Raw genomic sequence first — 17,590 nt, 5'->3', positions numbered from 1 at the left:
TGCCTCTATTTCTTTCTTTCTTTTTTTCTCATTCTGGTATTCCCATTACAAGTATGTTACACCTTTTGTAGTTGTCTCAGTTCTTGAATTTTCTGTTTTGTATTTTTCTTTCTCTTTGCCTTTCAGTTTTGGAGTTTTCTATTGTCGTATCTTCAAGCTCAGACATTCTTTCCGCATCCATGTCCAGTCTGCTAATGAGCCTGCCAAAGACATTCTTTGTTTCTGTTACAGTGTTTTTGATCTCTAGTGTTTCTTTTTTTATTTTTCCTTAGAATTTCCATTTCTCTGCTTACATTATCCATCTGTTCTTTCAGGTGATCTACTTTTTCCATTAACATCCTTAGCGTATTAATTATAGCTTAAAACACAGTTTCTGGTGTGATAGTTCCAACATTACTATCATATCTGACTCTGGTTCTCATTTTATTCAGTCTCTTCAAACTGTGTTTTTTGCCTATAGAATGCCTTGTAATTTTTGTGGAAAGGTGAACATGATGTATTGGGTAAAAGGAACTGTAGTAAACAGACCTTCAGTAATGTGGTAGTGAGGGGCAGGGAGGAAGTGTTCTATAGTCTATTAATAGATTTCAACCTTTTAGTGAGCCTGTGCCTCTGGACTTTAAACCTCGGTCTCCTTCCTCCCCACTTAGGTAGGACACGATGGCTGAAGGGAATGGAATTAGGTATTTCTCTCTGCTGCCCCCACCCCCAAGTATGTTAGTCTTTGATAACCCCAGAAGGTTAAGCTCTGGTAAAAACCTCTTAAGAGCAGACCTTGTTAAGAAGAACAGAATGCTCTGTTTTTGAAAATGGCCACTATTTGTCTTCCTTGTCAAAAGCAAGAGGATGGGGCACCTGGGTGGCTCATTTGGTTAAATGTCCAAATCTTGGTTTCAGCTCTGGTCATGATCTCATGGTTTGAGCCCTTGCCTTGGGCTCTATGTTGACAGAAGCAGAGCCTTCTTGGGATTCTCTGCCCCCCACGGGCCCCCCCCACCCTGTCTTTCTCCCTCTCTCTCGCTCTCTCTCCCCCACTCATGCTGTCTCTGTCTCCCTCAAAAATAAATAAATAAACATAAAACATTTTTAAAAAGCATGAGGAGATTTTTTTTCTCTGCTTTTTATTGCAAGAATCTAGTAGAGCTCCAGGAGGTAAAATTCACAAAAAGGTGAGGGCCCTAAATGGCTGCGCTCCTCCCCCTGGAGTTTTTAATCTGTCCATCTTGTCCACAATGAGCCCTCAGCCATTCATCCAGTACAGCTCAGGTTTTCCTCCCTGGCAGTGCTTCCTGCATGGGTTTCTGCTCCTGTAAGTTGTGTTTTTCTGTATCCACCTTTCTGTGTTTCCATATTTTGGCAGTGGTTTGCTTTGTGTCCTTACTTCTCTAATGGTAGATTTAAGAGTTGTTGATTTTTTTTAGCTTGTTCAGCTTTTTACTTGTTACAATAGAGTGGTGACATCTAAGTCTAAACTCTTTATATCGTGGACCATAGAGTTATTCTTTGAAAATGCAGATCAGATCATGTTACTCTTCTACTCAAACAAACAAACACAACAAAAATATCTGTCAGTAGCTTCACAGAATAACAGCCAAAAGTGCTCATAATATCCCCTACAAGGTCCTACATTTTCCTACATCGTCAGGCTCCTCCTCCTCCCTGCCTGGATTCATCTGTCTGAGCTTACCTCCTACTGCTACCTCATTCCTGACACTCCAGGCTCATTGCTGTCCTTTGACCCCAGCAGGCATGCTTGAGACAAAGCCTTTACAATTTTTGTTCCATTTGCCTGGGACGGTCTTCTCCCACTTAGCTTCACAACTCACTCCTACCTTCTTTCAGTCCAGTCAGGGTCTTTTCTCCTTGTGAGGAAGCTCTGTTGTTGTCACAAGGCTTCTCAGTGAGATTAGAATCAGAGCCGGATGATTTGATTATGTTTGGGCATATATTGGCATCAGGCTATGGTAGCCTATAGTGATCATTGCTTCAACAGAAAAGTCCCCCGCTTAGAAGACAGAGCCTTCTAAAATGCCAGCACAGGACATCCTCCTGTGGGCATTCTTAAAAAACACAGACAGCATTAGCTTCTGTGGCTGTAAATGCAACTCCCCTTTCATTATTTTATTTTTAGTGCTTTCAGGGCTAACCACTGACTCCTGCTGATTGATGCATTCTTTATTTTAGACATGCTATTGTGTTCAATCAATGGCAGTCAAGTCTTGCAAGCTAGGGAGCCATTCTGTCCCTTTCTAAAGTGAAATTGCTCAACACATTTAGCTCCATTATATGTAGGCTTAAAAATTTAACTCTATTTCTGAGTTCATAGGAAATGCATTAGCTTAGAATCAAAAAGAGGTATTAGAAGGGCACTTGACTGTAGAGGGCAAAAGAGACACTCAGGCTATCAAAGTGATTCTCATTCTAGGCTGAGTAGCAGGACTCTTGCAAAATTCTGGCCCCCACCTGACACTTACTACAAAGATGTGGGCACTTTACATTTTAAGTAAGGCTAAACTGCTCCCCAAAGATATTATTTGAATTCACACTTCTAACAAACAGTCTGTAAGTATACCTCCTCCCCTATCTTCTTCTCTGTATTTACTGCTAAATCATTTACCTAGGGTTTACTCTTGGGCAACAGCTTTGGTAAAATACATCATAGTAAAATTACACATAAGACATATAATACTTACAAATAGTTATGAGTATCACATAAACATGCCACCCCGATTCCCATGTATGATGGAAAGAGAAGCATATCACATATCTATTCCTCTCCAGAAAAATGCTTCTCTATGTAATAGGGTGTCAAATGAAATGATCATGTGTTGATTTGCAGTTTATATTAACTGACCAGTCACCATTTCAGAACAGAGATTAACTATGCTGCATGTATGTAATTTATTTCAAATAAAGTAGAAAGAGATAGATTTAAGGTAAATTCAGGAGATGATATGCATTTAGCTGTGGAATGAAATCAATATGTCTCTTGATCTTTGTGACCCTAAGTGTATTACTGTATTAGTAGTGCATTACAAGTGAATGACAAGAAGATTAACAAAATACATGCAAAAGCATTTGGGGAAACAGCACATTTTCATCCTGAGGTATGTTGGGCCCTGCTATGCATATTATAGGTTACCTTACATTCCTTGAATATATCTAGTATGATTATTTTGATAAAATTTGAAGGCTCAATACACAAGGAACCATTAGAAAATCATCTTTGTAGGGCCACTAAAGACAGTCTTTTGAGATTTTCTGAAGTAGGCCTTCAGAAAATGAATGGCTGTTAATTGTATTTTGCAAATAGTTTTCATATATAGAACTCAGACTTGCTGTTTCCCTTACTCTATCCAGTGTATTCCTCAATAAATAGCTCTCCAGATTAATATATCCCAAGTTGGAACCCTTTTTTCTCATAGCAGAACTCTCCAAATGTTTTATTTGTAGTACTGGTCCATAACACATATTCACAGGATTAACTTCATGTGTGTATACGTCATCACCGTTTGACCTACATCCCCATCTAATCTGTAGTTGTGTCTCTCCCATGCTCAACACACAGTAGGGGCTTTATTACTTTATTATATTTAACTCATTTTGCTTGATGATTACTGTCTCATCTGCCAGACTAGACCATGATACATTTTTTGTGTCTCCCAGAGTCCTGTATCAGGTTTGAGCATAGCAGAGAGAAAGGCTGTCTTTTTTGTAATATTCTGAACATTATTTGTAACTTGGTTCTGTTCTGGGAATGTTCCTGGGTGAGATTAAATTCTACATCTTTTTTATTCTAAATTCCATTAAAAACAGCCACAATAACAACAACAGCGACAGACTGAAAAGTTACATCTAACTCTGTCAGCTATGTAAGGTCCTTTCAAGGAATGTGATAATGAAAAGGGCCTTGTGATCTTGTCCCCTTATTTTTCTTCAGTTTTTAACTTGGGAAAAGTCAATGACAGGGCAAGATTGAGTCTTGGTGACCCAGATGAAAAGACCCCAGTAGGATTTAGGGGCCAAGGTTTTTTTTTTTTTTTTAATTTTTTTTTTTTTAACGTTTTATTTTTGAGACAGAGAGAGACAGAGCATGAATGGGGGAGGGGCAGAGAGAGAGAGAGACACAGAATCGGAAGCAGGCTCCAGGCTCTGAGCCATCAGCCCAGAGCCCGACGCGGGGCTCGAACTCACGGACCGCGAGATGGTGACCTGAGCTGAAGTCGGCCGCTTAACCGACTGCGCCACCCAGGCGCCCCAAGGTTTGTGTCTCAGATCAGCCAATGACTTCTGTGTGAATTTAAGCAAGTCACTTTGCCATCTGAAATTGTTCCTTCATCTTTAAACTAAAGGGATTAAACCTGGATTCATGCTCACAATTATTTGTGGGTCAGAGACTCCTCTGAGATTCTACTGAAAAACATGGGCCTTTTCCCCCCCTAAAGCACAAATACAACTATAAATAGAATTCCAAGAGAGTCAGAGGCTCTGTAAAATCCGCCCACATATTCCCTAGAGGACTTTAGAATGATTTTTAAGGTCTAAAGTATGTGGCTTAAATAAATAAATAAATAAATAAATAAATAAATAAATAAATAAAAATCCATTTGCTACTCTCAATGTGAATTAGTTTTAAAATGTTGATTTGGGCCATTTATGTCATTAGAAGTCATAATTATTTTTTTGTAACTTAAAGTACTCACAGCAGAGCAAATTTTTCAGTAGAAGAGATCTCTTTTATGGACTACTAGTGTCTCAAGGCCAGCGAGGATGTCTGTCCCTCCTGCTCCACAATTCTGGCCTCCTTCTATGACTCTTCTCAGAGATAGACATTTAGGTTAGACTTGAACCCACAGAGTGATGAGAGCTCACTCACATGTTTACTGCTGGACATACATAAAGAGTTTAGGATTTTCTTCTTTGTACTAAACTATAATCTGCCCCTACCCCATAAGTGTCAGCTACTGATCCTATTTCTGCTCTCAGAAGCTACATAGATACATTTTAGTTCTTTTTCCAGTCTTTTAGGAATTCAAAGGCAGCCTCTTTTGTCCTCTCTTAATTTTCTGTGTGCCAGGCACTCCAGTTTCAGATACAATTGTTCTAGAAAAGTGATTTCATAAGACTACTTTTAATCTCAGTTAATGGAACTCTTGAAACAGAGAGCTCACAATTAAGCAGCATATTCCAGAAAAGGTCTGACAACCCACGGGTGGGAAGTAGTTCATTAAACTACTGACTGCTGTTAGGAATGCTGTGCTGACACCACCAAGAGCCTGGTCCCTAAACAGGTGATTCTACTGGGTCATGTTGGAATTGTGGTCACCTCAAACCTCTAACTATAATCAATTGAAGCTGCCCTCATTCTATATTTTTTAGAAGCAACGTAATTTTATTTATTGTTTATTTTTGGTTTTGTTTATTTTTTGTTTTTTATTTTTTCTTCAATATGTTTTTTAATTTAAGTTTATTTGTTTATTTTGAGAGAGACAAAGATAGCACAAATGGGGGAGGGACAAAGAGAGAGAGAAAGGGAGAGAGAGAATTCCAAGCAAGCTCCACCCTGCCCGTGTAGAGCCCAATGTGGGTTTCGAACCCATGAAGTTATGAGTCATGACCTGAGCTGAAACCAAGAGTTGGACACTTAACCGACTGAGCCACCCAGGTGCCCCTCTTTGTTTCTTTTATTTTATCTTATTTTTATTTTGATAGAGAGAGAGAGAACGGGCAAGTGGGGGAGGGGGATATAGAGAGAGAATCCCAGGCAGGCTCCGTGGTGTCAGCACAGAGCCCAGTGTGGGGCTCGAACTCATGAACTGTGAGATCATGACCTGAGCCAAAGTCAGAGGCTTAACTGACTGAGCCACCCAGGTGCCCCAGAAGAAACCCCCAGAAGCAATGTAATCTTTCTAAAAATGAAACTCCCTGTTGACCTGAATCTTCCTCCCATCAGCCTCTTCCCAGCTCTTAGAAAGCTTCTGGAGTATTAGTTTTGTCTTTCATTATGCCATCTTTTCCTCTAAGTGTTATGTCGTCTACAGATGTAAATAATTAGCCTGCCTTCCATCACTCCAAATTAACTGGTAAACATATTGACCTGTGGCTTGCCAAATAGAAGCTTCCCTCTGTGGATTCATTATTCATAGTCCCTCAGTCGCTTTACAATTTCATCCGACTCACATTTACTCACGTGATCTATAGACTGGAGAAGACCAGAGGGATTATGTCCTCTTTGGGGCAACATTTATTTCCTTTCCTTTCCTTCTGTTACTCACCCTCTGTTTTCTTCATTCCTTCATGCGTTCATACTGCATATTTTGGTCTTACATGGAGAAAAGAACCTCAGTTGTGTTTTGGGGGGTCCCTTTGCCTTCTGCCTGTGTGCAGGGCTGGCTGAGTCTGTGAGTGCTCCGGGAGACTCTTTGCCGCGCCATGCCGAGTCTGCTGGTGCCGCCAAAGTGTTTAAATACGTGCTTATTAGCATTTGGCAGAAGAGGAGGCTCTGAGGACTTTTTAGCAAGTCCTCAGCCCAAGTTATTTTCTTCCACCTCTACAATGACCTTAATATTAAACGAAGGTTTAAAGAAAATGTAAGCACAAAGTGTATGTGTGTTTGGGAATAGGAGGAGAGAGTGGGAAGAAAGAAATTATTAGATAGTCCTCATGGACCTCACACTTTAATCTTAGTGTTACTACCGCATGGATAAGCAAACAATTGTTGCTGATAGGAGAAAAGATTCAAAGCACAAGTTAACCAACTATCTGTTATCCAAGGGAAAGATGACATGAATGTAAATTGCTTAGAGATCCAAAGAATGTGTCAGTTCTGTGGAGATGTTCATATGTTATCAACTCCTGCCTCACCAAATCTTTCACCCAGAAATAGTTAATGTCACACCTGAAAAAAGGCTAAGAAAGGCATCTTCCAAGGTTTGCCCAAGTGAGTGATTTTACTTTTAAAAAAGCTTCCCATTATAACTTTGTGACCATTATTATAAAATAAATCAAATGTGGATCAGGATAAGCAAGTAGGTCTATACTCAAGTAAGGGAAGTGATTGACTAATGGTTTAGTAAGTTGGACTTTTTTGGTTACCATATTTTTTTAATGTTTGAGCCCCTCGTATAAACAAAGCAATGTTTCCATTAAGCTATTAACCCTAATTTAAAGAAAGTAGTCTTGAACACAACTTTATTGCTCTGTAGTTACCTTGTGGATGAAAGGGATGAGCTCTGGAGGTAATAGAACCTTTCAAACTCAGAGAGGTACAGACATTTCAGCTCAGGGGACTGACAGGTGGCTGAAAGATTACAGTTCTTTAATATTTCAGAGGCAATCCCAATATTGTCTGAGCCAGGTTAATAGGTACTGTAAATCTACAATAAATCTTAGAGAATGATAGGAAAATCTAGGTCAGCAACCAAAAAGCTAAAGGTGAAAATGAATTAGGGTCTCCTGACAATGAAACCTTACGCCTCATTCACTTATTCATCTATTCAGTAAATCAGTATATACTGCAGGAATATGATGTGTCATAACTTATCTTAAAACTACACTATCCTTGGGGCACTGGGTGGCTCAGTCGGTTGAGCATCTGACTCTTGATTTGGCTCAGGTCGTGACCTCATGGTTCATTAGTTCAAGCCCTGCACTGGGCTCTGCACTGACACTAGGGACCAGCCTGCTTGGGATTCTCTCTCTACCCGCCCTCTCTCTCTGCCCCTCCCGCGCTCATGCTTGCTCGCTCGCTCTTTTAATCAAAATAAATGAATAAACAGTAAAAAAATATATATACTACGCTATCCTTACAACCTTGAACAAATCACATACTTTCTTCAAGTCTAAATTTTATCATCCAGGTATCGTCATGGAGTTGTGAGGTTTAGTGACTCAGGTATATAAGACTCTAGCAGAGTAACTGATTGGATGCTGATTGAATGAATGAACTCTCTTCCCTTCTCCTTAACATTTAGACCTCTCCCTCCCACCCTGTAATTTGTAATAATATGAAATAAGTTCCATTTGTTAATAATAAGTGTCTCTCTTTCTTCAGTTTTGGGTCAACAGGAATTGTGAGTGATCTGTGTTTACAGATGAAATTAAAGTATTTAAATATTATTACAACTGATCAAATATTTTTGCAAGAAAATCCACCAAGCCCAAGGATGTCATTCTTTGCCAAACAGCACACTGGGGCTTGCTGACTACAGTGCATGCAAATCTACACTTTTTTTTTGAGTTTCTTTGTTTCATAGGAAACAAGAGCAAGGACTTCCTTTCACTTACCAATTCTAACTGGAATATTTTTCAGTAATACTTAGAAAAATCTCATAAACCAATTTTCTAAAATATGCAAAATATATAAAATTTTTCATTTTAAGTATCAATGCATGAAGTGTCAGCTGTTATGTGTTAACAGAACAGATCCAAGTGAAATGAAAGGTAATTTTGTAGATTGACTATGGTTGTGGTAATTGCCTTCTGGTTAATACTCAAAATTTGGATTAATTTGAAATTATGAAAGAAAAACATGCCAAGACATATGCCAAGTTGTTTATTAATTAACTATATCAGTCATTTATTCCATCAGTATTAACGAGCACCAACTATTTGCCAGGCATCGTGCCTGGGACCCCAAACTGAAACTACATAATTCTGACATCAAGAAGTTTGCTCTAATGAGAAAGATATGTAAACAAATCACTTCTATAAGGTAATTGATACAAGAGAAAATGATCCAAGAGCAGTAGTGAAATATAAGGAAGATCTAGCCAAGTCCGCTTGGAAAATAAGAGGAGCCTTCACAGAAGAGGCAGGCTGAGGCGGAGGCATGAGTGGGAGATTATCAGGTGGGTGAGTGGGAAGAAGCTATTTGGCAGTGAGAACAGAGCGAGAAGAGCTGGGAGGCTTGAGGGAGCCTGGAGTGATCAGGGAATGTGGAAGAGGTTAGTGTTGCTAACTCCTAACTCCTAAATTACTGTGAAAGGGGAAGCAGGAAGGGCTGGGAAGGAATGAGTCCACATAGGTAGGGAGAGATTGGATCATATAAGCCTGTGTACCTTGAGAGGGGTGCCAGTGTTTTGCCTCTCTGTGGGCTGTGGGGGAAGTTACTGAAGAATTTTGTGTACAGATGTTTTGTAATAAAAGGAGTATGTTCTGATTCCTAAAGGAGACTAACAATATCGTGATTCTTTTGTTGTTTACAAGGTATAGAAACGGCACACACATCCCTTTTGTTCCTAGGGGTTTCTTCAATGGTTCTCATTGTACTAGATTTCAGGGATGCCAAAAGAAATATTTGAACTAAATGATATATGAAAATTACAATAAGAGTCTGTGAGTGGATTTTTAGTTAACAGGTTTTTAATAGGCTGTGATGCAATTCTTCATGGAGAAGATATAATTACAAAGGGAGCCTGTCTCGAATGGAAATTTGGCTGGGTGTGTTTTTATTTCTCAGTGAATTAAAAGGTTTACATAGGGTTAGATTATTGAAATTCTTGGAGAAAACACATATACACCAGAGAATACTTTCCACTCATTTTCTTCATCTCTTGCAGCAAAGCAGTGAACCTGTTAGAAATAAATTTCACTTAAATAGAGCATAATTTTTTATAATTTCAGGAGTTAAGCATCTGAAGGGCCAGAATGAATCAGCATTCCCTGAAGAAGAAGAAGGTGTAAACGAAAGAGAGGAGCAGTGGGACCATTAATTACGGGTCTGCAGCAAGAAGGCTTCTTGGGAATAACTGAACTATTAACTTTTCTGAATATCGTATGGAAGGCCAGTCCTTGACTTCCAGAAGCATTCTCCACCTCTTCTCTCCACACTCATACAGTAGTAATACACCTCCTGGGAAGCTGTCCCTGATTGAACTTTAGAACTAAGTACAGATTGTTCGATATTACGTCCAATTAAAGAATAAACATTTATTTTATGGTGATTTTTCCTTTTAATGACATTTGCATACATGTGAGTGTTCTAACTTTAATACTGCCCAGCTTAATCCCTGATGTCCTACTGAAGCGGTTTGCCTTCTAAGGTCAAATGTAAATAGCTTCACTTTAAAGAGTAAAAAATAAACGCTAAATACATTTAGACATGACTGTGTGTCTGGGTTTAACTTACAGAAGAATGTTTAACGAAACTTTTAAGATCTGCATTTATCATATTTCTGTACACAGAGGGGTCCACAGTGTTTATTTCAAAATGAAGAAATGCCAGATTTCTTGATTCAAAAGATCTCAATATATGAGTCTTTAGATGCTAAACATCCTTTTTCCTCCAGCATGTTAATGGACAAAGGACAGCAGAACTTTCCTCACTTTTTGAGCTGTGAGAGATATATTTCCCATCATTTCCACTAGCTATTAAGAAAAAAAAATGCTAAATCTAAAATAAAATATGCCCAAATCTCCCCTGCCACTTTTTGTTACTTGAAATATGAGCTATTTCCTGTTGCATTTTAGGAAATCATTAGTATTTTATAAATCTTCAAATGAAGAAATCATCAAATAAGAAATTCCATTATCATCAAATAAGAAATTCCATTAATTCATACATATAGTCATTCATTAATTCAGTAACTACTTTCTATGAGTTTATCTCTAGCAAACCACTTTGCTGGAGGTTATACAAATAAAGGAAAGATAATTTCTCATTCTCAGAACTGGCAGAGACGATAAAGCATCAGTATAAGGTAAGGTTTTCCCAGACGGTATATGTTTATTGAACAGGGCTTTTGGTTATTCAAAGTTCTGGCCTCCAGAACAGTATTAATTATTTACGGCATTTCAAGGTAAAGTATCTATGCCACCAAATTTAGTGAGGACGGTGGCATGCCACTTTGGTTCCCACACTGATGATATTGGTGAGGTTCAAATGTTTCATGGATGAAAAAAATGACAAGATTTCTCAGACGTCAGTAAAGAGGAAATTAAGATGGGAAGAAAAAAAATCAAATGTAAAATCCCTGGTGGGATCTTATATCAAGATTCAAAGAAGTAGAAGTATTGTTTTTAATTTTGAATGTGAGTTTAATAATATAGAGATTAAGAGAAATATGTAGGTCTATAAGACAATGCAGTAGATAATAACAATCATTTTTCTCAGTATCTTTCCTTAAGACCATAGATGTCAAAACTCACTGATAAGTAGTATGAATGAGTACTCTGGTTCCAAGTGTCTGTCCTTCTTCTTTCCTCCTTTTCTTCTTTCCTGCCTTCCTCCCTTTCTCTCCTCCTCCCCACCCCCCACCCCCTGGCCTTTTTTTTTTTTTTTTCCAGTTTTTGTAGTTGATATTAAGCCAGTTTCAATCAAAACTTTGTCAGAGTTTCTAGACCACCTGCTGTGACTATTTGTTGGATTTCCTAAATTTTCTACTTAAAACATGATTAAGGCACAGATTTGTTTTAAATGACTTTGAATTATTTGTGTTTGGAAAACATTCCGATACCCCTTGAGATTATTTGAGACACCCCAAGGTGCTAAAAAATAAAATCTGCCCTCCCCTTTCGTTGAACACACTTTCGTATTTTTTTTTTTTCAAAAGGATTCAGGCAAACAAAAGAAACAAAAGCTTTTGCTGATTTTGTAACATCATTTGGGTAAATAAGTAGCATGGCTTCTGGATTCTTCTGTTCTCTATTAAAAACACAAAAACACAAAAATTAAAAGCATAAGTTTTCCTTAGGAAATGTTGGTTTCTTCCATTCTGTTCTCTACTCTCAAAACAGAGATTATAATTAAATAAATTTTCCTTGGGAAATAATGTTGGCTTTCTCAGAAATTTGAAGGAAACCAGCTGAGATAATGGCAATGGCTTTTCAGTTTCCTTTTCGCACAATTACAGTTTACAACAATTTTTTTTCAAGAAGACGGCTTGGCTTCAGTTTGGCCGAGTGGGCAAAGAAACTTTCTGAGCAAAACAAAACAAAACAAAACAAAAACTTTATCTTTCCCAGACCACATTTATAATATAACATAATGGTTAGTAGATGGGCTTTTTGAGTCACTCTGGCTTGAGTTCAAATTCAACTTCTATCATATTTTAGACTCAGTTACTCCATTTGTAAAATGGTTACCATCATACCTACCCCTATGGGTTATTGTGGAAATCAAATGAGATAAGGTGTATTAAAATGCGTAGTCCACCTTGGCGAGCATTTAATCATTCGTGCCTATTATTATTATCAGGGTGGGAAAGGACCTGATACTGTCTCTCCAAGCCTTACCCAGCACATGACCCTCTTCAACATCACAGACCAGTGATTGATCCCCTCACTTCTTGAACAGCTCCAGCTGAATCCCAAACCCACCCAAAGAGCTCTGTTCTCTGTGTGAAACTCTTTCTCTTGTACTTCACCTCCTTGATCACAGCCTTTCAACACTCTGATGTCATCTCCTAAGTGGCCTGGTCTCTGTGATGAAACACCACCAGTTCCTCCCTACCTTTCTCATCATCCCGGCCCCTTGCTGTTGGATCCTCTTTAATTGTGTATACTGAATAAGAAAGGTTATGTCAGATGGATATGTGGCTTTTAAAAAATCTCCCTAAACATGAGAAACTGAAGCATAGAGTGTGGCAGGGTGGAGCAGAATTCTAGACCAGAGTTCTTTCTAGTAGACAATAATAGTGTATGCCCTTTTTCTTCCCAGAGCTGTCCAGGGTAAAGGTCTTTTTAAAAAACAAAATGCTCATACTGTTCTGTTCTTAGAAAGTTTTCAATATTCATTTTAAATTTTAATTCAATTATGACAATGTTTTCTACATTGTAGAAACATTTTAGGTTGGTAAGGGATGAGTTATTTTCATCTTTATATTTATAAATACTGTCATAATACATAGTAGAAAAGATACATAATTGGCACTCCAAGCCTATGATTTTGTAGCTATTGTTGCTTAAGATGAGGCAAGCTTAATGTGTAAGTATATTTTAGATCAATTTAAAGAAAAATATTAACTATAGTAGAGTTGGTACCTCAATATCACAGCAGTGATATATGATTGAATGATGTTTGGAAACACTGGTTTTGGGTATTGTTACAGCAAATAACTTAAGTATTGCAGAGTTCATTTAGTTGCAATGTGGATTAATGAATTTATAAATAAACTACTTCTATTGCATTCATTTAAAATGTCTCTTTCTTCACCCACATCTAAAAGCAGTGTACAAAATGAATAATAGAAAATTATGCCTAATTACATTAATGTGTTTATGCTCATATGTAATTTTCAATATTTGCTTTCTCTGAATATGGAGGACGGAAGAAGAAGTGCCCTTACTTTTCTAAGTCCCTGATCCTAAATATCAGTCTTCGAAGCTCCAGCAGGTGTACTCATTTTTAAAAATGTCTATGTTGCCGCAATGAGAAATCTGTTTAAAGAGATAAAATTATTAGATTTCAAACATCATAACATTCTGGAAAACTAAATATCAGAGGAAGAAGAGTTTCAGGACAATGATAGAGGGCATCTTTGGTTTTAAATGACATTGTAAGTAGGTAAGGTACTAAAGTTTGCAAGCATCCCACATAATTCACACAGCAATGGGAGTACAGGTTTCTAGCTTGCTATGTTGTGTGAATTAAATGAAATAATCTACATGAATGCATAGGTGCTTGATGGCATTTTGTAAACAGGCTACCATCTGACTGTAGCACTCCCCTCGACATTTATACTGCGAGCCCTCTTCATTCTGTGGGCACATGTTGGTGCAGCCAATTTCCTCATTGCATTTCATACTCAATTTATGCAGATAAAGAGATTTGGTGTGGAAGGGAGACGACTGTAAGTATAGAGAGAGAAGTAGGCAAAGGAAGGAACTCAAAGAAGCCTGGAAACTCAAGGGAGAAAAACTAGAGAAAGTCAGTTAAAATGGTATTGGATTCATCTTCATTTTTTGTTTCTTGCTCTAAAATATGGCTTAGCATTTTCCCCTTTTCTCTTACTTTTAGTAACAGCGAGGCTAATTTGAAGGAATAAGCACAGTGAACCCCAGAATAGAATCCTAGAAGTAGCAGAATATTAAAGTATGTTTGGCAAATGATTCTTTGTTATTACTCAGAACAAGCATTTGGCAGCAAATAACAGAAAACCCAGGAAACAATAGCATAGAGGCTTTTGTATGTCATGCAATAAAATGTCCAGGGCCGGAATTGTGGCTCAAGACCCCAGTGGGTATCCAGACACTTTTCATTTTCCTTAATATGCTCAATGTTGTAAATTCATGGTCCCAAGAGAGCTACTGCTACAGGCATCCAGTCTGTTCTGAGCAAAAAGAAGACTGGGAAGATAAAGGGAAAGAATCTAGCAGAGAAGCAGAGCTATCCCAGAGCCCCCCAGCTAATGTCTTATGGATCAGAGCTGTGTCACGAGACCACTCCTTGATGCAAAGGAGTTGGAGAAAGTAAATATTTTAAACCAGGAACCTTGCCACCTTCCAACTCCAAGTCCTCTTTGTAAGTTATAAAGTGACCATGGATATCAGTTGAGCAACCAGTGCTATTTCCCAAACAGAATCTGGGGAATTTATTCTTCCCCGGAGTATCTAAAGAAAGTACAAACTATTCGATATATGTCAAGCAGTTGAAAACATTAATACTCACTAGATATCTTTGTTACTTAAAATGCATAAATTAGGTTAACGTTTATGATAGACCTGTAGCTAGATATATCAGTTCAGATATCCTTAATTATTCTATAGTATTTTTCATAGGATAATTTGGTACCATTTATAAAAGTATACTCTAGAAACAAGAGACCAATGTCCTAGTCTATCAGTCAATAAATATGAATGCCTATGACAGGCTAGACATGGTTTAAGTGCTGAGGATACAGCTATTAATAAGATAGCTAAGGTCCTTAAATTCATGGATGTATACTTTAGTGTTTGAAGACTGTCAGTGAGTCTTCAAATAAATTAATAAATAAGTTATTAATAATAATAAATAAATAAATTAGATCATTTCAGATAGTGGTTAAGTTCCTGGAAGGAAATAGAATCAGCGATGTGATACAGGGTGGCATCTCCTCTTTTATCGTAGCTGCATGACATTGGGGAAGCCCTTTTATCACTCTGGGAGCCAGTTTTCTGAACAGCAAAATGTAGAGAATGATCTGAGGAGGGGATCAGATGATCCTCTGAGGCTCCTTCCAACTCTAAGATCTGTTTCTCCTCTCTGATTCTCTTTCAGGAACTACCGACAAGCAGCAAAGGAGAAAAGAAGAGACAGGAATAGACAGAAAGCAGCAGCATTAAAAGCGAACGGGATCAGAAGAGAAAAAGGGTATCTTTGTATGCTTAGCTTATATGATAGTCAATAGAACAGAAGTGTTTTAGTTAGAAATCTACACACATGTGTATGTATGAATGTAACAGCATTAGCATTGTAACCATTTATGTTTCTGTCTTTTAAAACTTCTCCTTAGAAAATAATCTAAAAAATGGTGATCGTTTTTTTGTTTGTTTGTTCTTGTGGTGGTTTTGTGTGTTTTTTGTTGTTGTTGTTGTTAAGATTTCAAAGTCCTTCCAAGAAAAATTTCCTCCCACAAATTACTAATTGGATAATTTATTCTCTCATAGCACACATGCTTTGTTGCTATTAAGTGATACATACCAGATTTTTCCCTTTACAAAGATTGATGTGATGTGGTATGAAAGCCCCTGGAACATCTCCACAGTGTTCTGGAGGACTTTGTTATTTTCTTTTTCTCCACCAGGTGCAAAATGGGTTGATAATAACCAGCAGCTGACTTGTGAGGCTGTGCTCCTGTGTGAGCTTGGAAAAACACCAACACAAAACAAACACCACCACTACCACCATCGCCCTCCTGGATTGCTTTCTGAAGCGCTTTAGATATTTTATACACAAATATTGACGTTTTCAGAAACTGTTCCTTCGTTTTATATATATATTTTTAAATGTATATATGCTATGCTCTTTGCCAAGTTCTTCCTTTTTGTTGTAATTTATTTCTCTACTACTAAAAGGGAGATCTTGAATTTGGGTAAATTTTAAGCAATTTATTTTTAGTTTTTCTAATTTCTGGAATCTGAGCCTTCTTTTACAATAGGGAGAGGCTTTGACATATATTTCCTTTGTTTCTTTTCAAGTTCCATCATATGTATTTATTCTTTTCTTTCTTTTTCAAATCCATTGGTCTTGATGGAATTTAGTTCCACAAATATGTCTTGATAAGCTGCTACATACCAACCAGGTATTTACGCATCTGAGTTATAAAAATGCAAAGGCTTTTATTGTTGCTGCCGCCCTGCCACTTAATATTGGTTCAGTTCTTTACAACTAATAAAGTGGCCTCACCTTTGTTTCTCAGTTTACAATCACATTAAATATGTATGACAAGTAGGATTCATTTTATAGATCAGGAAACTGGAGTCTGAAGAAAATAAATGGCCCTAAATGAACTAATAATCCAACAAAACCCTTCTACTAGCTGATGATCTTTTTGAGAAGTTGTGACAGTTTTTCAGATGGAAAAGCCTATCTTCCTTAGAAACCAGAGGCTTTTACAGTTAAAAAAAATTTTTTTTTAATGTTTATTTATTATTAAGAGACAGAGAGAGACAGAGCATGAGCAGGGGAGGGGCAGCGAGAGAGGGAGTCACAGAATCTGAAACAGGCTCCAGGCTCTGAGCTGTCAGCACAGAGCCTGATGCAGCCTGATGCACATAAACCACGAGATCATGACCTGAGCTGAAGTAGGACGCTTAACCAACTGAGCCACCCAGGCACCCTGGCTTTTACGGTTTTTTATAGTGTCTTGTAGATTGCTTTGGAACTAATCTTTCTACATGTCAGACCTAAAGCATAAGGGGAAAAGTTTGTCAATGATGCTGGAATGGAAAGAAACACCTCAGTTCTACCTTAATTCTTTGATATTGTCCTCAAACTAAAATGACCTTTACCCAATAAAAGACGTACATTTGAAATTTAAACTATATGACTCACTTAAAAATATTTTTTATGTTTAAATCTGTACTTGAAAAAAGCAATCTTTAATATCTGAAAAGTAGGAGAGAACTGCTGAGTTTATGACAGTGTTGGGCATAAACTTTTTTAAAGAACAAGGCATCAATCTTTTTCAGTTGTTTCTTTTCTTTGATTTCTAATAAATTGAAAAGTCATTTCACAAATTACTGTCTTTGTTATGACCTTTCCCTTTCTCTGTACCCCACTGTCCCCAGGATTTAAAGAATTCTAATTTTTACTTACCGTTCCCAAATTTGTTCTGCCCCCAAAGTAAAAATAATATAAACAAGCATAATTACCATAGAACTTAAATGCATAATTGTGGAATAAACTATAGATATTATGGCATTAAAAAAACCATATCCTACTTAATGAGGAACCAAAGAGAACCTTCTAACTGCTGCTCTCCTCAGGCTAACTGAGGAATCAATTTTATTGGTATTTCAAAATACCTTTTATTGCTCAAGAGTAGTGATGGGGTTCAGGTCCCACTGCTGTAAAGTATGGCACCTTGGCATATTGAGTATTGTAAGCTGAAGGAGCTTGAGAAAAATGGCAGACGCAGGAAGGTCACCTTCCCTCTGTCCTTCTCCCTGA

At 37.7% G+C, this 17,590-nt stretch overlaps 1 protein-coding gene across 3 annotated transcripts in view; it reads left to right on the top strand.

Moving 5' to 3' along the window:
- PPP1R1C (protein phosphatase 1 regulatory inhibitor subunit 1C) overlaps window positions 1-16,588 on the top strand; it is a 124,773-nt gene extending 108,185 nt beyond the window's left edge. For 2 of the 3 annotated variants that reach the window (XM_058712271.1, XM_058712261.1), the window contains exon 5: window positions 9,625-10,106. In XM_058712271.1, the coding sequence (XP_058568254.1) occupies window positions 9,625-9,639 (15 nt within the window). In that variant the 3' untranslated portion in view covers window positions 9,640-10,106. Of the gene's footprint in view, window positions 1-9,624; window positions 10,107-15,196 lie in introns of those variants that run through there. The other variant, XM_058712264.1, reaches the window with a different exon arrangement.
- The last annotated feature ends 1,002 nt before the right edge of the window (window positions 16,589-17,590 follow it).

Source organism: Neofelis nebulosa, chromosome 2 (genome assembly GCF_028018385.1).
Source record: "Neofelis nebulosa isolate mNeoNeb1 chromosome 2, mNeoNeb1.pri, whole genome shotgun sequence".
NCBI classification, from domain to species: domain Eukaryota; kingdom Metazoa; phylum Chordata; class Mammalia; order Carnivora; family Felidae; genus Neofelis; species Neofelis nebulosa.
Note: the sequence above shows the minus strand (reverse complement) of the source record. Positions and strands in the feature narration are given on the sequence as shown.